The sequence below is a fragment of the Schistocerca cancellata genome, chromosome 10, assembly GCF_023864275.1.
Source record: "Schistocerca cancellata isolate TAMUIC-IGC-003103 chromosome 10, iqSchCanc2.1, whole genome shotgun sequence".
Classification (NCBI taxonomy): domain Eukaryota; kingdom Metazoa; phylum Arthropoda; class Insecta; order Orthoptera; family Acrididae; genus Schistocerca; species Schistocerca cancellata.
In genome coordinates, this window is record NC_064635.1 from 158,910,639 (window position 1) to 158,933,699 (window position 23,061).

The following is a 23,061-nucleotide window of genomic DNA, read 5'->3' on the forward strand; positions in this document are numbered from 1 at the left end:
TGTCATCGAAATTTTTCGGTGGTTTCCTGCGCTCGTCGTTTCTCACGTCAAAATCACCACTGCTGAATTTTTTGATCCACTCGAAACACTAAGTTTTCCCAGGAGCATGTTCGCAGAAAGCTTCGACAAATATTCGATGCGATGATGCAGCAGTTTTCTTCAAATGAAAGCAAAAAACCAATGATGTCCGCAAATCGTAGTTCGTAGGCACAAAACTCGACATGTTTACGGGTCTGAAGCAGATACTGATGTATATAACTTGGGTTACTGTGTGTTGACTTTCGTCGTCAGCCGTTACAGGAAACAGATGGCGCTGCCGACGCGGTCTCACGGGCCCTACACTGACGGCTAGCACCATCTGCAGGGAAATGCCGGTTTCGTACTTCTGGTACGTGCAATAATGCCCCTTGACTCCGAAGGAAACACGTTTAAGTTTATAGATGGTTACAGACAGAGAAAAGTCGTATGGAATGCCAATTCTGAAGATTATTTCAGCTGGCCGGTGTGGCCGTGCGGTTCTAGGCGCTACAGTCTGGAACCGCGTGACCGCTACGGTCGCAGGTTCGAATCCTACCTCGGGCGTGGATGTGTGTGCTGTCCTTAGGTTAGTTAGGTTTAAGTTGTTCTAAGATCTAGGGGACTGATGACCACAGATGTTAAGTCCCATAGTGCTCGGAGCCATTTGAACCATTTGAAGATTATTTCAATGAAGTTTTAGGATGTGTTGCTCTGAGCGTCAAGTATTAGATGAAAAGTCTCCGATCATATTGCTTCAAAGAGTAACATACCGCAACTTTCGAAGTAGGAACACAGAATAAGCCAGAAAACTGTTGACGAATATTCATGCTATGGCGGTTTAAAGGCGCAACAACTGAGAAGCCTGACATCTGAACAAAGGAAGCGATGGCGGTATGTAGCCTACAGTCCTTCAACTGATGAAGCCCACTGACACAAAAATTACAAAATTCAGTTACACAGCCTTCGTTCTCTGCGATTCTAGGACCCATGAAGTTCCCAGATTTGCAGAGTCCGAGGATACTAATGTACATATCATTTTTCAGATTAAAGTTGCCCCGGGTTCCCGGGTTCGATTCCCGGCGGGGTCAGGGATTTTCTGTGCCTCGTGATGACTGGGTGTTGTGTGATGTCCTTAGGTTAGTTAGGTTTAAGTAGTTCTAAGTTCTAGGGGACTGATGACCATAGATGTTAAGTCTCATAGTGCTCAGAGCCATTTGAACCATTAAAGTTGCATAATTAAGTAAAATACAAATGACGCTTTGAAAGGTAATCAACCTTCACAACTAAGAACCACCCTTAAGTGTTTCCCAGTTTCAGAAATAATCAATGAAATGCTTTGTTTTAAAATGCAAAATAAATAGTTGGAACCGGTATCTGTATATGTCGCCCCGGTTACCAACTGATGAAATTTTATTGTCAACCTTATCGCTGCAGTTTCCCAACCAGAAAAAGTCTAAAAACTCACTGCGACCTCCTGAAATTTGTAAACGAAACTTGTCATTCCTTCGAATATCTGAGATTTAGATACTTCTGTGCTAAGTGGTTTTTGCGTTTACTTTGTCGGTCGCCTTTCCATCACAATAAACGCAACGCAAGTACCAAGCAAAGAAGGGGATTCATAGCAAACTGCTTCGCGTGTGGACACCAGAAGGCTCATGCGTTCCTTCCACAAATTTTTGTCCTTGCCCTTTTATTCCCGCGCGCACGACAAAAGAGCCATTGTGTGGACATATTTTTAGTCCTCTACATTTTCACTTTTTAACTTACATTTTCCTCAACAACACATGACGTGGTGGAATCCTCGGTTGTACAACACAGTATTTTGACTGTTCAGCAAACGTTACACCTGGAAAGTCACGTCATCGACCTGGAAATTGTTTCCTCATCTTCAGAAAGAAGAGCAAGTCAGTGATTGCCACGTATGGAGAATACGGAGAGTGACACAAAATTTTATAGCCCAGAGAAGAAGCGGCAGTGACTGAGTCCTATGTAAAACTAAATGGGGCGTTGTTCGTGAAGCTTCTCCCAATCTTTCAACTTGACAGCCTCCCATAATACCGTCATTTCCGCTGATACCTCCGCTCCGTGGGCTTCTTGAATGGATGCGAGGCCTTCACACATATTTTACGAGTTCAAAGTTTGGTTTGATAATAGCGATTTGCCAACGACATTATAACTAAAGCCCTGTATTAAACGACAGAGACTGCTTAATCCACGAAAATTTAACAACTGTTTTTGTAGATAGCTCTGTTCTGTTTATCTAAGATGAGCTCTCTTGTAAACAAATTTATACTCTACTACTGATCATCTGCTGACTTACTCAAGCATTTAAGTGTTATAAGACAAGACGGTAATTACAAGGGCTGTCCAGAAAGAACTGCGCCGCCCTTTTTTTCTCAGACGGAAACAAAGCTACGAATGCGAAACGTTACGTATGTATTATTTGAAGTCTCCAGAGTGAGCGCGCCAAGTTCCGCCACTTCCGACATGTAGCGTAGCTCCAGGACAGTTTTAAAATGGCGTCTGTGGGTGATGTACGTTACAAGCAACGTAGCGTCATTGAATTTCCCATTTCAGAGAAAGATACTGGGGAATAATCACAAATGCTTGTGCATAGTCTATGGAGCATCTGCTGTGGACAGAAGTGGGCATTCAGTCAGTCGCACGGCACGAAGGGTGAGGTCATCAGTAGGCGGTTCGGCGGAGCTCCACGATTTACAGAGGTCTGGGAGACCATCCACGGCTGTACCTGACCTAGCTCCTGAGACTTCGACTTGTTTGGGCCATTAAAGGATGCCATTCGTGGAAGACATTTTGAGAACTATGAGGAGGTGATTGACACAGTGTAGCACTGGCTCCGCTACCAGTTCAAGGGTTGGTACCCACAAGGCATACGCGCCCTTCTTTCACGCTGGAGGAAAGCCATAGAACGGGATGGAGATTACGTGGAAAAATAGGGTGTGTAGATAAAACACCATTCTTTCGAATGTTCAGTAAAGAATTGATGAAGAAAAAATGCGGTGCATTACTTTCTTGGCAACCCTTGTGTGTATAAAATATCTTGTTATTTTTGTGCAAGTCAAGCTCTCATACACATCAGTTCACCGAATACCTCAATGTCCTTCACTAGTCACTTTTTAATTTTTTGCGTCAAACCAAACTGGGCAGCTGGTTTCGGTGTGCTTGTTTTTTTATTAAATCTATTTACAAAATGAAAATTTGTTAAGTGTGCAGAATGTTGGTTTTCGGGAGGGAAGGTCCAGGTTTGGCAGTTCTTCCGGCTGTGCGGATTGGCGTTTTCTCTCTCCCTCTCTCTCTCTCTCTTTCTCTCAATCGCTCTCTCTCTCTCTCTCTCTCTCTCTCTCTCTCTCTCTCTCTCTCTCTCTCTCTCTCTCTGTGTGTGTGTGTGTGAGAGAGAGAGTGTGTGTGTGTGTGTGTGTGTGTGTGTGTGTGTGTGTGTGTGCGAGTGCGTGTGTGTTTGTGTCTTTAGGTGGCTGAACTGGCTGCTGATTGCCATCCCACTGCTACGAGAAATGGCAGCAGCTTGTAGTCTTATCATTTAACGCCGACGCTGCAGCCTAAATACAGACATTGCTCCACTCACTTTGATTTCAGAAGTCTGAATGTGACAAGCAAGACATCCATATCTCCGTAGTCACTGCTACTTCCATCTCTTTGCCAATAAATCTTTGACTATTTCACGACCAAAACGATACTACTCGTTCGCAGACAGGCGCCTGTAGTCTTTCCACGGACTGTTACCTTCTGTATTGTGTCATCTCAGAGATTCCTTGATCCCCCAAGATTAAGATTATATTATGATTTGAATAAACAAGACCGCTGCGACTGTTAGAATTCTTTATTGGCGAACACGATCGGTTTCGCAAATTGAATTTGGGCCTTCAGGTATTTCAGGTCAAAAGAGTAAAGGCTCTATTTGAACTGGATAATACCATTCCCGAAATTTATATTCATATATTTAGAAGTTCTCACTTACGAATGTGCGAGCAGGAACAGACACGACTCCTCCCCAGGCTGTCTACAATGGAGGTACTGGATGGCCTTACCCTCAATACGTTTTATCACAGGCTATCGCACATTCGTGAGCCAGAAGTTTTAAATATCTGCAGAGTGCGACTGAGAATTGCCGTGAAGAAGTAAGTGCGTTGTGGGCTGCATTCATTAAGGCGAAGCCTCTCAGCGGGTCACCTTACTTGGTGGGAGACACCGTTGTTGTAGGCACCTTTACTCGCCCACAGTGCCCTCACAACTGACAAGAGAGTCTTGATGCGATCGACGGTCATACTAGACACACTACCCAACACATCTGTGAAAAGCTTCATCGGATTTTCACTGTGGTGTCCATTTCGCGACCGATCGTTCCCCACTTTCCGAATAGCCCTCGTATTAGTCATAATATACCGAAGACCCCTCAAACGAAACACTGTGCCCAATGGTTGAAAGAAAGCACAAGCATCTACATGAAGGGCACAAAACTTCTGTCTTATATCTTTGAGATTTATCTTGAACCGAACAATGTCCTCCACGCCAACGATCAAGGATTTTGAAAACATAGATCATGTGAAATCCAACTCTCACTTTTTCTCACATGACGTCCTGGTAGCTACTGGTCAATGAAAACAGGAAGGCCGGCCGTAGTGGCCGAGCGGTTCTAGGCACTACAGTCTCGAGCTGCGTGACCGCTACGGTCGAAGGTTCGAATCCTGCCTCAGGCATGGATGTGTGTGATGTCCTTGGGTTAGTTAGGTTTAAGTAGTTCTAAGTTCTAGGGGACTGATGACCTCAGAAGTTATGTCCCATAGTGCTCAGAACCAATTGAGCCAAACCAGGAAAACCATTATTTATCGATTTCCGGAAAGCATTGGACTCAGTACGACACATACCATTATTATCGAAAGCATGATAATGCGGGGTTTCGAACGAGATTTGTGACTTATATCTAATTATAGAGGCTACAGGATATTATCTTGCTTGGAGTCATTGACAGCTGTAGAAGAAGTTTGTTGGGATCTTCTTGTTGCTGTTGCATATTAATGACCTTGAAATATTAACAGTAAACTTAGACATTTCACAGACGTTGCAACAATGGTTAAAAAAGTCTCGTCTGAGAAAAGGTGCACAATTAGTCAGTTAGACCTTCACAGAATTTTAGAGTGTTTAAGAAACGACAATTTACTTTAAACGTCAGAAATGTAAAATTTTGCGCTTCATAAAACTGAGAAGCATAGTATCCTGTGACTGCAGTATTAGTGAGTCACAGTCTGAAATCGTAAACCCATACAAATATCTGGGTGTAATATTTTCAATACACATGGCTCAGTTGCAGATAAAGTAGGTGACTGAATTCAGTTCACTGGTAGAATACTACGTAAATTCAACCAGTACTTCTGTGTCCCCTTCTAGAATATTGTATAACGTTGTGGGAACGATACCAAATAGGACCACCCGGAGATACTGAGCGTAGAGGAAGGAGGGCAGCGTGAAAGGTCACAGATTTATTTCAAAGATGCAAGACTGTCACGGAGATGGTGACGGAACTGAAATGAAAGTCATTTGAAAATAGGAGCTAACTGCCACGTGAAAGCCAAATTAGAATACAGAACCAACTTACGTGATCAGTCTAGGAAATCAGGGAACCTCCCTACATTTATCAGCATAGGGATCGGATGCACAAGATTAGACTAGTTATAGCACCCAGAGAGTCTATGAAGTGATCTTTCTTTCCGCGCTCCTTACGTGATTTGGACGGGAAAAATCTTTAATATCTGGTGAAATGTTAAATATCCCCAGCTAACGGTTAACGGAATATACGCTATCTGATCACAAGTGTCCTATCAGTAGACATTAATATTGGATGTGTCCACTCTTCGTCTTTTTGGTAGCTTGAACTCTGATGATGACACAATCAGTGAGGTGTCCGACTACAGTAGAGTAGCAACCCATTCACACTCAAGAGCTGAAACTCCAGGAGACACTGGAGTCGCGAGTGATGCCGACACCGCTACGGTCGCAGGTTCGAATCCTGCCTCGGGCATGGATGTGTGTGATGTCCTTAGGTTAGTTAGGTTTAAGTAGTTCTAAGTTCTAGGGGACTGATGACCACAGATGTTAAGTCCTATAGTGCTCAGAGCCATTTGAACCATTTTTGATGCCGACAATCCGGCCCATACCGAAGGTTTTGCATGGCGCTAAGGCAAAGTAAATGAGCTGTGCATGGCTCGCGCTCATGCCATCTCTTATTTTACATCCTGTCTTTTTTTTTTCATGCTGCCACGTCGTTATGTTAGTTTCTATTTCTGTTGTCACTGAGTTGCTGCTTGGTCTGCCCGTGAGCGGCAGCAGCAGCGATTATCGATATAGCCCACCCGTGTTATCTTTGTTGCACAGCTATTACTTCCAGGCTGTGCCACCCGTTGGAGCCGAGCGGTTCTAGGCGCTCCCGTCTCGAACCGCGCGACCGCTACGGTCGCAGGTTCGAATCCTGCTCGGGCTTGGATGTGTGTGATGACCTTAGGTTAGTTAGGTTAAAGCAATTCTAAGTTCTAGGGGACTGATGACCTCAGATTTAAGTCCCATAGTGCTCAGAGCCATTTGAACCATTTTTTTTTTTTTTTTTTTACTTCCCGGTTGTCGTCTGTCGTGGACTGAGTTGGAACGTGCCAGGAGTGCAGTTGGGACCTGCCAGTCGGGGAATTGGAACGTGGCACTAGTTCAGTCGGTTGGAGCAGTAGCGAGGTCCGGATGACCATGGCTCGCCCGACCGTTGCCACCACACATCACTTGAGCCGGGGACGGTCTTCTTGGTTCGTCGGTCGATCGTCCTACCGGACGACGTGAATTGGTTCGCCGATAGCTTATCGGTTGGCTGTCTGTGTGTATCGACTCCCGGTTTGTCTTCATGATTGCACAGCCGCTGCTTAGTGCCGTTCAAGTCTTCGTGCAAGTGTTTGTCAAACTGTGTGTGTAGTTGGTATCATTTCCACTGACAACGTCTTTTAAATGTTGTCGGCGTAGTGGCAGTGAGTCGGTCGGTCGGTGTGGATCAGCCAGGAAGTCTCCCCGTAGCATAGAGGGCCAGGCCCGCTGGCGGTCTCTACGCAGTGTCGGAGTGTGTGGGAGCTGTTCCGATTGCTACGAGGTTCGTGGCTCAATGACCCAGGACATCAAAGTTCAGTGGTGATTTAATTAACGAAGCCAGTCTGTTGACATTATGCCGTTGGTTTTCATGGTTCGCTGTTGGGGGTCGGGGGGTGATGGGGCGGGGGAAATATTCCCGTGAGCAACAGCGAGTGTTCGAGTCGGTGAAAGTTTGGCCACCATCTGATGGAGTTTAACTGCATTTTGGTTATTTGAAGTCTAAGTGCACCAGCGGAATTTTCTGCCTTGTGGCCGTTAGCGTTCCGGTTACGTGCCCTGGCCGCTGACGTAAAATTCAGGCAGTGTCCTTTTCTCAGCGTGTTGTCGCTGTCCAACACGTGTGTGTAGTTTTGACAACTTATGCATACTTGGTTGTTAACGGCTACGCCATCTACGCTTTGGCTTTGGAGTTCCTTGTTTACTCGTCGGGTGGAAAGCAAGTCGTCTTGTCGGTGGGTCCGTGGACTGTCTCTTGGTTGGGTTGCCGGCGGATCGGGTATAGTCAGGCCGACTGCCTGTCTCCCCTAAGCGAACGTTAATTTTCAAGTGCAGACCAACCCCCGGAAACTTCTGAGCGCCGCTGGATGTACTACCTTTTCTTATTGGTGTTTGATTGTGTATTTTAATGGCTCATAGCCGATGGTTTGAATTTGTATGCTTTTTAGTTGGGTTTTACATAATGGGCCTTCAGACGTTTTAAAATTGAAAATTTCTTATTTGTTAAGTCTTGCATTGTTTGGGCCTTCAGCCTTAAAAAAAAAAACAAAAAAAGTGTGTGAAATCTTATGTGATTTAACTGCTAAGGTCATCAGTCCCTACGTTTACACACTACTTAACCTAAATTATCGTAAGGACAAACACACACACCCATGCCCGAGGGAGGATTCGAACCTCCGGGACCAGCCGCACAGTCCTTGACTGCAGCGCCTTAAACCGCTCGGCTAATCCCGCGCGGGCTTCAGCCTTTTTTTCTTTTTTTTTCTGAGTAAATCTTTTGGACTTCTGTCTTTGAAAATTTATTGTAGTTGAATTTTCAATCATGGGCCTTCAGCTGTCTTAAAATTTAATTTCCTTACTTGTTAGATCTTAGATTGTTTGGGCCTTCAGACTCCCTTTTAAAATTATTTAAGGATACAGCTTTGGGCCTTCTGCCTTCAAAATTTATTGCAGTTGTGTTTTAAATCTTGGGCCTTCAGCCGTTTTAAAAATTAAAGTGGTTGTGACCTTAAAACATAAGGTTGTGTGACATATTCAGTCCATAGTTAAGCTCGGATATTTGTGCTGTGATGTTTGGACAACTAAATAAAGTGTAACTGACAGTTGATCATTTTTGGCCTCTTGCCACAGTTCCAACTACCTGTCCTGGCCTGCGGATTTAACCAGGCGTCTCAGTAAATATTTTAGAATTCGAATCAAGAACAGCTGCCAACTTGAGTAACGTAGAAGCAGATATCCTCGGAGTATTGAAGCAACTTAAATCACTTAATGAAAGCAACTCTTCCGATCCAGAGTGTATACCAGTTAGGTTCGTTTCAGACCATTACAGTAGCTCCATACTTGACAATCATATACGACTGTTCGCTCGACGAGAGATCCGTACTCAAAGGTTGGAAAATTGCACAGGTCACACCAATATTCAAGAAAGGTAGTAGGAGGAATCCACTAAATTACAGGCCCATATCATTAACGTCGAAATGCAGCAGAGATTTGGAAAGTTGCGAATTACCTCGGGAAAAAACGGTTTATTGACACACAGTGAACACAGATTTAGAAAACATCGTTCTTGTGAAACACGACTAGCTCTTTACTCAAACGAAGTGCTGAGTGCTATTGACAAGGGATTTCAAATTGATTCCGTATTCCTAGATTTCCATAATTCTTTTGACACTGTACCACACAACCGGCTTTTAGTAAAATTGCGTGTTTATGAAATATCGTCTAAGTTATGTGAGTGGATTCGTGATTTTCTGGTGAGACTTCGTAGTAACTGACAGAAAGTCATCGAGTAAAGCAGAAAGGATTTCTGGAGTTCCCCAAGGGAGTGTTATAGGCCTTCTGGTGTTCCTTACCTACATAAACGATTTAGGAGAAAATCTCAGCAGCCGTTTTAGATTGTTTACAGATGACGCTGTCGCTGTCGCTTATCGACTACTAAACTCATCAGACGATAAAAAAAAGTGAATAACGATTTAGAAATGATATCTGTAGGGTGCAAAAACTGGCCATTGACCCAAAATAACGAAACGTTTGAGGTCATCCAAATGAGTACCAAAAGAAATCCGTTAAAATTGGTTTGTACCATAAGTTAGTCAATTTTAAAGGCCCTAAATTCAGGTAAATACCGAAGAATTACAATTACGGACAACTTAAATTGGAAGGAACACATAGGAAATGATATGGCGAAAGCTAACCAAAGTCTCCGTTTTATTGGCAGTACGCTTAGAAAACGTAACAGATTTACTAAAGAGAGTGCCTACATTTCGCATGTCCGTCCTCTTTTAGAATGCTGCTGCGTGATGTGGGATCCTTGCCAGATAGAACTGACAGAGTACATCGAGAAACTTCAAAGAAGGGCAGCACGTCTGGTATTATTGCAGAAGAGGGTAGAGGATGTCACCAAATATCCAAACAATACACTTTCCTATCTTTCAAATCTAGCAACTCTCGGTCAATAATCAATGTCCGATGGTGCAGCAATAAGGAAAAAAAGTAACATCATTATAATATTTATTTCTGACATTCCACTTCTGGTATACGCTTAGTCCATTAAACATCCTCCTTCACAAATCAGTTTTCGTTACAATCTTGATATCATCATGTTCATTAAACACACTGATAAATTGAAACATAACACTGCAATTGCTTCCTCACTCCAATACAGCTTAACATTATCTGACACTGCACGTCCGCCTACACCAAAGAAATAACCTAACTTCGGCGATACAGATTTACAATATCGCTGCTCGCTCACAATCGATACAGAATCCAAAGTTATACATCACACCTATCAATTATTTCAAAGGTAATCGCCATAAATGTCAATACATTTAGCCCACTGCGAGATTCATCCTACTGTGAGACAAGACGGCCAATGCCTTCATGGAAAAATGTTTGAGAATGCCTACGGAAACATGAATGCACCCTGGCGTGGACATCTATGTCCGAAGCAAATCGACGGCCACGAATGTCATTCTTCAGGTCTCCAAAAATATGGAAATCGCACGGAAGAGGTCACAACCGTATGGAGTGTGTGTAAGACTTCCCAGCGAAACTTCTACAGCATAGTCGAAACAACAGGCACGCCAACTCCGGGAAAGTCATGATGACCTTTTTCTTTGGCTGCAAGGGCCCACTGCTCATTGACTTTATGGAACGCCGCTCCACAATTGTACGTGGACACTTCCCAAAAATTGAAGCGTGCCATGAAGTCCAAACACCCATGAATGTTGAGGGACGCCTTCTTCTGTTGAAGGATAATGCCTGCCCGCGTGCTACAAAGGTTGTTTTGACGACGCTGCAGACGTTTCACTGGAAAGCCCTTATACACTCCTGGAAATTGAAATAAAAACACCGTGAATTCATTGTCCCAGGAAGGGGAAACTTTATTGACACATTCCTGGGGTCAGATACATCACATGATCACACTGACAAAACCACAGGCACATAGACACAGGCAACAGAGCATGCACAATGTCGGCACTAGTACAATGTATATCCACCTTTCGCAGCAATGCAGGCTGCTATTCTCCCATGGAGACGATCGTAGAGATGCTGGATGTAGTCCTGTGGAATGGCTTGCCATGCCATTTCCACCTGGCGCCTCAGTTGGACCACCGTTCGTGCTGGACGTGCAGACCGCGTGAGACGACGCTTCATCCAGTCCCAAACATGCTCAATGGGGGACAGATCCGGAGATCTTGCTGGCCAGGGTAGTTGACTTACACCTTCTAGAGCACGTTGGGTGGCACGGGATACATGCGGACGTGCATTGTCCTGTTGGAACAGCAAGTTCCCTTGCCGGTCTAGGAATGGTAGAACGATGGGTTCGATGACGGTTTGGATGTACCGTGCACTATTCAGTGTCCCCTCGACGATCACCAGTGGTGTACGGCCAGTGTAGGAGATCGCTCCCCACACCATGATGCCGGGTGTTGGCCCTGTGTGCCTCGGTCGTATGCAGTCCTGATTGTGGCGCTCACCTGCACGGCGCCAAACACGCATACGACCATCATTGGCACCAAGGCAGAAGCGACTCTCATCGCTGAAGACGACACGTCTCCATTCGTCCCTCCATTCACGCCTGTCGCGACACCACTGGAGGCGGGCTGCACGATGTTGGGGCGTGAGCGGAAGACGGCCTAACGGTGTGCGGGACCGTAGCCCAGCTTCATGGAGACGGTTGCGAATGGTCCTCGCCGATACCCCAGGAGCAACAGTGTCCCTAATTTGCTGGGAAGTGGCGGTGCGGTCCCCTACGGCACTGCGTAGGATCCTACGGTCTTGGCGTGCATCCGTGCGTCGCTGCGGTCCGGTCCCAGGTCGACAGGCACGTGCACCTTACGCCGACCACTGGCGACAACATCGATGTACTGTGGAGACCTCACGCCCCACGTGTTGAGCAATTCGGCGGTACGTCCACCCGGCCTCCCGCATGCCCACTATACGCCCTCGCTCAAAGTCCGTCAACTGCACATGCGGTTCACGTCCACGCTGTCGCGGCATGCTACCAGTGTTAAAGACTGCGATGGAGCTCCGTATGCCACGGCAAACTGGCTGACACTGACGGCGGCGGTGCACAAATGCTGCGCAGCTAGCGCCATTCGACGGCCAACACCGCGGTTCCTGGTGTGTCCGCTGTGCCGTGCGTGTGATCATTGCTTGTACAGCCCTCTCGCAGTGTCCGGAGCAAGTATGGTGGGTCTGACACACCGGTGTCAATGTGTTCTTTTTTCCATTTCCAGGAGGGTATATTCTCCCCATGTTATTTTAATATTTTTGGAGGCCATCGAGGTAAAAGCCTGGGTACAATCAGGGTTCCGTAGGCAACCGCAAATCTTTTTCCATGAAGGCACCTTACGTTTTGTCACTCAGTGAGATAGATGTATTAACAATTACTTTTAAAATAATAAACACTTCGCTTACTTTTTTTCCATTCGACTTCCCGTTATAGGAATGACTTTCTAATATAAATGTTCCTCGTTGCATGATAACTGAAATCATCAACATGCTGGAAGGTGAAAAGGAGCTGTTTTCTTCGATACAGATACGAACTTACCAGGTGGACTATTCTATGCAAAAGTCTCAGTATTTTGCAATCTTAGCAGATGACTTCACTATAGGAACATGGAGATGTTTCTTTCTAACTTCCTCATCACAGCACTTGATAAATTGTAAAATTAAACATCTTTCATCACTATGGGTTGTCTTCCTACATACCCTTTTTCGGGGCTGAACCACTTATATTTGCACACTCATGACACCAAAAAAAGGGACCACCTGTTGTTCCTATAAATTATAACAATTACAATACGTCCGTGCTGCAACCTGCACACTGACGACGAGGTGAATGATGTTTGCCGCTGGGACTCGCCTACCCAATATACACATTTGCTTTGGGCACTGCCCCTTTTTGGTGTCCCTCATTCCTCTCACAGCGGATATATAGTGCCATGGGATGTCCAAATGAAACCCTCATGATTTCCAAATGAAATTAAAAATAGATACTTACAGTTTGCGGCATCATTTAAAGTAACACGAGGAATTAATACACGTCTATGTGGTCTGCTTCTGCAATCCATAAAATGTCTAGAATGTACTATATCTCGAGACATGTACGCACAATTACGTCTTGACTAATGGAGACTACTGCATCCAGAACTGTTCTGAGAAGATTGGGAAGGTCATGTGCAGGAAAGGCACGCATAGTGTCCTTCACATAACCCACTTCGTTGGGCCATTACTTCCTGTAACTCGCTGTGGAAATGTGCAGTACAGCAAGTCAGCAGTATGCAAACTCCAGTGCATTGGTGCTCCATACTGTTGGAACATCACATTTGGCTGAAGGAAAAGAAGCTAAGGGACAGCAAATTGGTCTAGTATGTCCAGATAAACGTTTCCTCTCGCTGTTCGCTCGATCAAGGGAAATGGTGCAGTTACGTAGTCTTTCAACAGTGCACACAACAAATTCACCTTTCCACTGTCTCTGAAAGGTTCCCAAAATCTGCGACGGTTTTCCCTACCCTAGATTCACATGTTGCTCAGAATAAACTTCCTGTGGACTACTGCTTAGTCGGAGGAGAGGACATTCCCTAGATAGTTGGGAGTTTGTCCCATCTGGTCCCACATCTCAATAGCCAATTCGTAGCGAAGCTTCAAGTCGTTTCGCTTCATTGCTTGCAAAATTTGAACTTTGTAAGACTGCAAGCGAAATGGTTTATGAAGCGTCTTGTGAACTGTTGAGTGAGGTATGTTTAGGTGTTGCCTGATGCTCGGCGGACTGACTTTGATGGGCTTCTTTCAAAGGTCTCTCTGATTTCCTCTACTGTTTTCATCATATGTTTGTTTTCTGCCTGGAGCAGACTGTCCATTTAGAGTACCAGAGTCTAAGAACTCTATGTACCAAGCCTTAATCGTCTTAAAGTGTGGTTTCACCCTTGGAAGTCCAAGGCAGAAATGGGTGACTCCTTTTCCATATTCCATGTCACACATTGGGCTCCCTATCGAGGTGTAGTAATTTCTGGTAATTGTTTAGAAGCTGAAACAAAACAAAGAATCCGCATAAAACCTCCTTTTTGAGTTGCTTTACATGATTCCATAAATTGCAAGTGTCTATGTTCCACCGTCTTTTACACAGCATTTGGAAACTAAGGTTTTATGTGAACACTCCATACAGCTGAGCTCCTCATCTTCTCTCTCTCTCTCTCTCTATGTGTGTGTATGTGTGTGTGTGTGTGTGTGTGTGTTTGTGTGTGTGTGTCTTGACTTTGCTGGAAGCTGCAGCTTCGTTTCCACAACATATTGTATGTGTGTGTGTGGTGTTTGTTGTTGTTTTGCAGCCACCACAACCAGCAGCCGGGTGGAGCGGAGTCCGGGACGCCACCAAACCTGGCAACATCGCTCCCCAGATCGACATGACGGGGAAGTATGTAGGCGACGAGGACTGCCTCTTCATTAACGTCTGCACGCCCCAGGTACGTCACATCTATGCTCACCACTAAGCACTGCGCTGCCAAAATAGCTCCAGCCACCACTCCAGTTTGCCATATAATCAAAGGATCGCCATTCTGAGTATCAAAGTCGATTTTGGTTAGCAATAGTGAACAACATACCAACCATCAATATTTTTATCGTTTCTGTGGCTTCGCGAGCCATGTCTGTGACCCTCCATTTCCACTCATCAAATCTGGCAAACTCAGCCCTTTTCCTGAGTTAATTGAACCAAGAGACAGGTTGCTACTCTCTTTTTGTGCGGAAGTAGGCGAAGATGCTACCTGAAAATTTATTGTTGCTGTCTTCCAGTCTAGAGACCTCATCAGTTTTAAGGTTCGGTGTCTCTGCTTTTGTAATGAACTCTGCAAGCAGTATTTAGACGCGCCAAGAAAGAACAAAAAATGCTATTCACAATATATACAAATGACCTTGTGGATAACATCGGAAGTTCACCGAGGCTTTTTGCGGATGATGTTGTAGTATATGAAGAGGTTGTAACAATGGAAAATTGTACTGAAATGCAGGAGGATCTGCAACAAATTGACGCATGGTGCAGGGAATGGCAATTGAATCTCAACGTAGACAAGTGTAATGTGCTGCGAATACATACAAAGAAAGATCCTTCATCATTTAGCTACAATAAAGCATGTCAGCAACTGGAAGCAGTTAATTCCATAAATTATCTGGGAGTAGGCATTAGGAGCGATGTAAAATGGAATGACCATATAAAATTAATCGTCGGTAAAGCAAACGCCAGACTGAGATCCATTAGAAGAATCCTAAGGAAATGCAGTCCGAAAACAAAGGAAGTAGGTTACAGTACACTTGTTCGTCCATTGCTGGAATACTGCTCAACGGTGTGGGATTCGTACCAGATAGGGTTGATAGTAGAGATAGAGAAGATCCAACGGAGAGCAGCATGCTTCGTTACAGGATCATTTAGTAATCGCGAAAGCATTACAGAGATGATAGATAAAGGAATATAAGAATCATAAAAGAAGTTTGTCTACATGGAAGAATCCTGGAGATACTAAAAGGTATCAGATAGATTATATAATGGTAAGACAGAGATTTAGGAACCAGGTTTTAAATTGTAGGACATTTCCAGGGGCAGATGTGGACTCTGACCACAATCTATTGGTTATGAACTGTAGATTAAACTGAAGAAATTGCAAAAAGGTGGGAATTTAAGGAGATGGGACTTGGATAAACTGACTAAACCAGAGGTTGTACAGAGTGTCAGGGAGAGCATAAGGGAACAATTGACAGGAATGGGGGAAAGAAATACAGTAGAAGGCGAATGGGTAGCTCTGCGGGATGAAGTAGTGAAGGCAGCAGAGGATCAAGTAGGTAAAAAGACGAGGTATAGTAGAAATCCTTGGGTAGCAGAAGAAATGTTGAATTTAATTCATGAAAGGAGAAAATATAAAAATGCAGTAAATGAAGCAGGCAAAAAGGAATACAAACGTCTCAAAAATGAGATCGACAGGAAGTGCAAAATGGGTAAGCAGGCTAGAGGACAAATGTAAGGATGTAGAGGCTTATCTCACTAGGGGTAAGATAGATACAGCCTACAGGAAAATTAAAGAGACCTTTGGAGAAAAGAGAGCCACTTGTATGAATATCAAGAGCTCAGATGGAAACCCAGTTCTAAGCAAAGAAGGGAAAGCAGAAAGGTGGAAGGAGTATATAGAGGGTCTATACAAGGGCAATGTACTTGAGGACAATATTATGGAAATGGAAGAGGATGTAGATGAAGATGAAATGGGAGATATGATACTGCGTGAAGAGTTTGACAGAGCACTGAAACACCTGAGTCGAAACAAGGCCCCAGGAGTAGACAACATTCCATTAGAACTACTAACGGCCTTGGGAAAGCCAGTCCTGACAAAACTCTTCCATCTGGTGAGCAAGATGTACGAGACGGGCGAAATACCCTCAGACTTCAAGAAGAATATAATAATTCCAATCGCAAAGAAAGCATGTGTTGGCAGATGTGAAAATTACCGAACAATCAGTTTAATAAGCCACAGCTGCAAAATACTAACGCGAATTATTTACAGACGAATGGAAAAACTGGTAGAAGCAGACCTCGGGGAAGATCAGTTTGGATTCCATAGAAATGTTGGAACACTTGAGGCAATACTGACCTTACGACTTATCTTAGAAGAAAGATTAAGGAAAGTCAAACCTACATTTCTAGCATTTGTCAACTTAGAGAAAGAATTTTGACAATGTTGATTGGAATACTCTCTTTCAAATTCTAAAGGTGGCAGGGGTAAAATACAGGGAGCGAAAGGCTATTTACAATTTGTACAGAAACCAGATGGCAGTTATAAGAATCAAGGGGCATGAAAGGGAAGCAGTAGTTGGGAAGGGAGTGAGACAGGGTTGTAGCCTCTCCCCGATGTTATTCAATCTGTGTATTGAGCAAGCAGTAAAGGAAACAAAAGAAATATTTGGTGTAGGTATTAAAATCCAGGGAGAAGAAATAAAAACTTTGAGGTTCGCCGATGACATTCTAATTCTGTCAGAGACAGCAAAGGACTTGGAAGAGCAGTTGAACGGAATGGACAGTGTCGTGAAAGGAGGATATAAGATGAACATAAACAAAAGTAAGACGAGGATAATGGAATGTAGTCGAATTAAGTCGGGTGACGCTGAGGGAATTAGATTAGTAAATGAGTCACTTAAAGTAGTAAAGGAGTTTTGCTATTTGAGGAGCAAAATAACTGATGATGGTCGAAGTAGAGAGGATATAAAATGTAGACTGGCGATAGCAAGGAAAGCATTTCTGAAGAAGAGAAATTTGTTAATATCATGTATAGATTTAAGTGTCAGGAAGTCGTTTCTGAAAGTATTTTTATGGAGTGTAGCCATGTATGGAAGTGGAACATAGACAATAAATAGTTTGGACAAGAAGAGAATAGAAACTTTCGAAATGTGGTGCTACAGAAGAACGTTGAAGATTAGGTGGGTAGATCACGTAACTAATGAGGAGGTATTGAATAGGATTGGGGAGAAGAGAAGTTTGTGGCACAGCTTTTTCGCACAACTTGACTAGAAGAAGTGATCGGTTGATAGGCATCAAAGGATCACAAATGTAGCATTGGAGGGCAGCGTGGAGGGTAAAAATCGTAGAGGGAGACCAAGAAATGAATACACTAAGCAGATTCAGAAGGATGTAGGTTGCAGTAGGTACTGGGAGATGGAGCTTGCACAGGATAGATTAGCATGGAGAGCTGTATCAAACCATTCTCAGGACTGAAGACCACAACAACAACAACAACAACAACAACAACAACAACAGATAAACTCTGCAAGAGAGACGCTCAGTATTTCAGTAAGGGCTTTTGTTGAAGTTTCGAGAACATACCTTCAGTGAGGAGTCAGGCAGTATATTGCTCCCTCCTACGTATATCTCGCGAAGAGACCATGAGGATAAAATCAGAGAGATTAGAGCCCACACAGAGGCATACCGACAACGAACAATACGAGACTGGAATAGAAGAGAGAACCTTTAGAGGTACTCAAGGTACCCTCCGCCACACACCGTCAGGTGGCTAGCGGAGTATGGATGTAGATGTAGATAATAAAAAAGATGAATCTGATGGTCAGAGATCAGTTAACCCACGTTGGCAGAAATGATCCCACCAAACGTGTTGGAGGTGACTGCAAGTGCACAATGCTACCGTCCTGTCTTTTCCAATGTGTAAATTTTTCCACCTCCTCTTTCTGACAGCAATGCACATAGGTCAATTGATACCAGGTCTCACTGGGTGTAGGTACAAAATGCTGCAATAGTTTCAGTCGATAACAGCTGTAAGAAGAGAACAGCTGTGTTCAAACTTCTGTAGGTTCAAGGCGTGTTCGTTGATTTTAATCAACACCATAAAAAACGTCGAATGCAACACAAAAATGTTTTCAAATTGAGAACCAATGGCACTACTCTATCCTATGTCTCTGAAACATACAAGTGAGAGACACGGTCACACAAATTCTTAAAAATGCACTGAAGATCCAAAGGAAGTGGTATGTCTGCCTAATATTGTGTAATGCCACAGCGAGCCGCAACACGACGTGGCATGGACTCTACTGAAGTAGTGCTGGAGGGAATTGACTCGCATGAGTTCAAGCATATGTGCGCATTCGCGCAGAAATGGTCCTTGGCTTGTGATCGCCGTAATTACATGTGTATGGTATCTGTTCTTTCGGAAAATTTCTTAGGGAAAATTTGACTGTTGTCGGTTGTGTATTTTCGTAGCCTCCTCTCACTCGAAAGTAAGATTCAGTCGTCGTCGTTTCGGGGAAGGAGACCAGACTGCGAGGTCATCGGTCTCATCGGATTAGGGAAGGACGGGGAAGGAAGTCGGCCGTGCCCTTTGAAAGGAACCATCCCGGCATTTGCCTGGAGCGATGTTAGGGAAATCACGGAAAACCTAAATCAGGATGGCCGGACGCGGGAAAAGTAAGATTGTCAGAAATATTGGAATCGTGAAAACTAAGAAAGGAGAATAACTCTACGCACACTTATCTAGAATTATCGGCATATTAACGAATACCAACTACTGGACGGTTTAGACACAACTCGTTGATCATCCACAGGGAAATATTTCAAAAAAAGTTGCCGTCTGTATTAAATAGCTATGAGTTATTTATCTGCTATACGGACTACAGTAAAAGCTGAAAGATTATTTTCAAAAGCTGCTGAAGTAACTGCTACTCGAAGAAGTAGAGTAAAAACAGATCCCAAAATAATTGTTATTAGTTCACCAGAAAATTAGTTTTGGAACACATAATTTTTTCGAATGTAGTATCTGTATTTTGTTTCTGTCTGTTTTCTCATATGCTGTATTATAGTTTTCTTCTTTTTTTACCAAAGATTTCTTTGTTTAAAATAATTTATAATTAAATTTGGTTTTCCTTAAGTTTCCATTAATTAATAAAACTCACTTCTCACATATTCACACGTGCGTTAATATTTAACTTGAAAGCAAAAAGTAAAGTTCGTCACCTATACAACGAAACATCAATAAGTTCCGTCAAATAATCATAGATGTTGATAGTACGTTAACACTCTATTCTATAGGTATCGATATTTATCTTTCTATCTTCCATACCTACTGCCCCCTCTTCCTCACAGAATTCAGGCCATTACGTTAGTCGGTACTAGCGTCATGTCTGCTGGGAGTGACTAATTTTTTGCCCGATGCGTTGATGTTCTGTATGTAGTTCTTCAACCAAATGACCTCAGTGTGCATTATAGGTGTCTCTGTATCTTTCTGAAGCCATCCTTCTTCCTCACTGTGAACTCTCTATCCGCTTTTTTGGCAGTTTATACACCAGGTAGTACACTATGCGATCAAAAGTAACCGGACACCCCCGAAAACATACGTTTTTCATATTAGCTGCATTGTGCTGCCATCTACCGCCAGGTACTCCATATCAGCGACTCAGTAGTCATTAGACATCGTGAAAGAGCAGAATGGGGCGCTCCGCAGAACTCACGGACTTCGAACGTGGTCAGGTGATTGGGTTGTCAGACACCTCTCCAGACCATCATACAGGAATTGCATCAGATGCTCTGTGGAACTCACGGACTTCGAACGTGGTCTGGTGGTTGGGTGCCAATTCTGTCATACGTCTGTACGCGAGATTTCCACACTCCTAAACGTCCCTAGGTCCACTGTGTCCGATGTGATAGCGAAATGGAAACGTGAAGGGACAAGTACAGCACAAAAACGTACAGGCCAAGCACGTCTGTCGACTCATAGAGACCGACGACAGTTGAAGAGGGTCGTAATGTGTAATAGGTAGACATCTATTCAGACCTTCACACAGAAATTCCAAACTGTATCAGGATCCAAAATGGTTCAAATGGCTCTGAGCACTATACGACTTAACTTCTGAGGTCATCAGTCGCCTAGAACTTAGAACTAATTAAACCTAACTAACCTAAGGACATCACACACATCCATGCCAGAGGCAGGACTCGAACCTGCGACCGTAGCGGTCACGCGGTTCCAGACTGAAACGCCTAGAACCGCACGGCCACACCAGCCGCCTGTATCAGGATCCACTGCAAGTACTATGACAGTTAGGTGAAGAAAAGTCATAAAGCACACAGTTACACCGGTAAATGCCAAACAAACGACGCCTCGCTTGGTGTAAAGAGCGTAAACATTGGACGATTGAACAGTGTAAAAACATTGTTTGGAGTGACGAATCACGGTACAGAATGTGGCGATCCAATGGCAGGGTATGGCTATGGCGAATGCCTGGTGAACGTCATTTGCCAGCGTGTAGTGTCACACGATAAATTAGGGGAAATCAGAGCTCGCACGGAAAGATATAGGTGTTCATTATTTCACGTGCGCTATACGAGATTGAAATAATAGAGAATTGTGAAGGTGGTTCGATGAACCCTCTGCCAGGCACTTAAATGTGATTTTCAGAGTATCCATGTAGATGTAGATGTAGAACTGTAAAATTCGGAGGCGGTGGTGTTAAGGTGTGGTCGTGTTTTTCATGGAGGGATCTTGCACCTTTTGTTGTTTTGTGTGGCACTATCACAGCACAGGCCTACATTGAAGTTTTAAGCACCTGCTTGCTTCCCACTGTTGAGGAGCAATTCTGGGATGGCGATTGCATCTTTCAACACGATCGAGCACCTGCTCATAATGCACAGCCTGTGGCGGAGTGGTTACACGACAATAATATCCCTGTAATGGACAGGCCCGCACAGAGTCCTGATGTGAATCCTCCTGTATAACACCTTTGGGATGTTTTGGAACGGCCACTTCATGGCAGGCCTCACCGACTGACATCAATACTTCTCCTCAGTGCAGTAATCCGTGAAGAATGGGCTGCCAGTCCCCAAGAAATCTTCCAGCACCTGGTTGAACGTATGCCTGCGAACGTGGAAGCTGTCATCAAGGCTAAAGGTGGGCCAACACCATACTGAATTTCAGCATTACCGATGGAGGGTGCAACGAACTTATAATTAATTTTCAGCCAAGTGTCAGGATACTTTTGATCACATAATGTATATGCAGGATCGCACTGCTCGTTCAACCTTTCGTAAGGCGCGTGTTTCTGGATCCGGTTCCACAACTTTGAGGCTTATCTCGGACAAACAGGATTCCGTACCTATCTTCCGCGGTATTATCTGGAAAGATAAAGTCACTTGCAGAAAACTCTGTTGATGGTGTACTTAAGCAGCAGAGATATAGCGAATCGCCAAGGCCGAAGAATGTCTTGTTAGACCGTATCAATGTGCAGTGTCATGACGACATGCAGGTTTTAGGCTTCTCCCAAGTTACATAAGGACAAGAAATGTTTCGTCACCATCACACTTATGCATGTCATGCTGCGTGAAAAGTTTGAAAAAAAGATAGTGTAAATTGGTAATTTATAGTAAGGTTCTATGGGACCAAACTGCTGAGGTCATCGGTCCCTAGTGTTACACACTACTTAGTCTAACGTAAACTAACGCTAACTCAACACACTCACCCATGCACGAGGACTTGAAACTGCGACGGGGAGAGCCTCGCGAACCGTGGCAAGGTGCCTATGGATTGAATACAGTATCAGTATAGGACCGCTAAACATTGGTAATACACACTGAGGCGACGAAAGTCATGCGATAGCCATATATACACGTATACAGATGGCAGCAGTTTCGCGTACCCTTGGTATAACAGGGCAGGCATTGGCGGGGCAATCATTTGTACTCAGGTGATTCGTGTGAAAATAATTCTGACGTGATCATGTTCGCATGACTGCAGTTAAGAGTCTTTTAACGCGGCGTGGTACTTGCAACTAAAGGCATAGGACATCCTGTTTCGGAAATTGTTAAGGAATTCAGTCTTCCGAGATCCACATTGTCAAAAGTGTGACGAAAATACCAAATTACAGGCATTACCCCTCACAACGAACAACACAGACCGACGGCCTTCACTTAACGACCGAGAGCAACAGCGTTTGCTCAGTGTTGTTGGTGCTAGCAGAGAACCAACACTGCGTGAAATAACCGCACAAACAATCTGGGATGTACGACGAACCGCAGAAACCGCTATGTCACGTACTACAAACGTATCCGCTACGACCATGCGGCAAATGTAGCGTTAATGGGCTATGGCAGCAGACGAACGACACGAGTGCCTTTGCTAACAGCACGACACCACCTGCAGCACCCCTCCCGCGACCATATCGCCTGGATCCCTCACGCCTGGAAAACCGTGGCCTGGCCTGAGTGTCGACTTCAGCTGGTAAGAGCTGAGCCTAGGTTTCGAGTGTGGCGCAGGCCCAACGAAGCCATGGACCCGAGTTATCAACAACATACTCTGCTAATTGGTGATGGCTCGATAGTGGCGGGGGCTGTGTTCACATGGAACCGACTGGGTCCCATGATACAGCAGAACCGATCATTGACTGGGAATGGTTATGTTCCACTACTTGGAGACCATCTCCAGCCATTCATCATGTTCGCAAACAACGATGGAAATTCTATGATTGACAGTATGCTACACTACTGGCCATTAAAATTGCTACACCACGAAGATGACGTGCTACAGACGCGAAATTTAACCGACAGGAAGAAGATGCTGTGATATGCAAATGATTAGCTTTTCAGAGCATTCACACAAAGTTGGCGCCGGTGGCGACACCTACAAC

At 44.3% G+C, this 23,061-nt stretch overlaps 1 protein-coding gene across 3 annotated transcripts in view; it reads left to right on the top strand.

Moving 5' to 3' along the window:
- The window catches only part of LOC126106433 (esterase FE4-like), a 146,831-nt gene that overhangs the window by 4,362 nt on the left and 119,408 nt on the right, over nucleotides 1-23,061 (top strand). For all 3 annotated transcript variants that reach the window (XM_049912714.1, XM_049912713.1, XM_049912715.1), the window contains exon 2: nucleotides 14,232-14,366. In XM_049912714.1, the coding sequence (XP_049768671.1) occupies nucleotides 14,232-14,366 (135 nt within the window). The remainder of the gene's footprint in view (nucleotides 1-14,231; nucleotides 14,367-23,061) is intronic.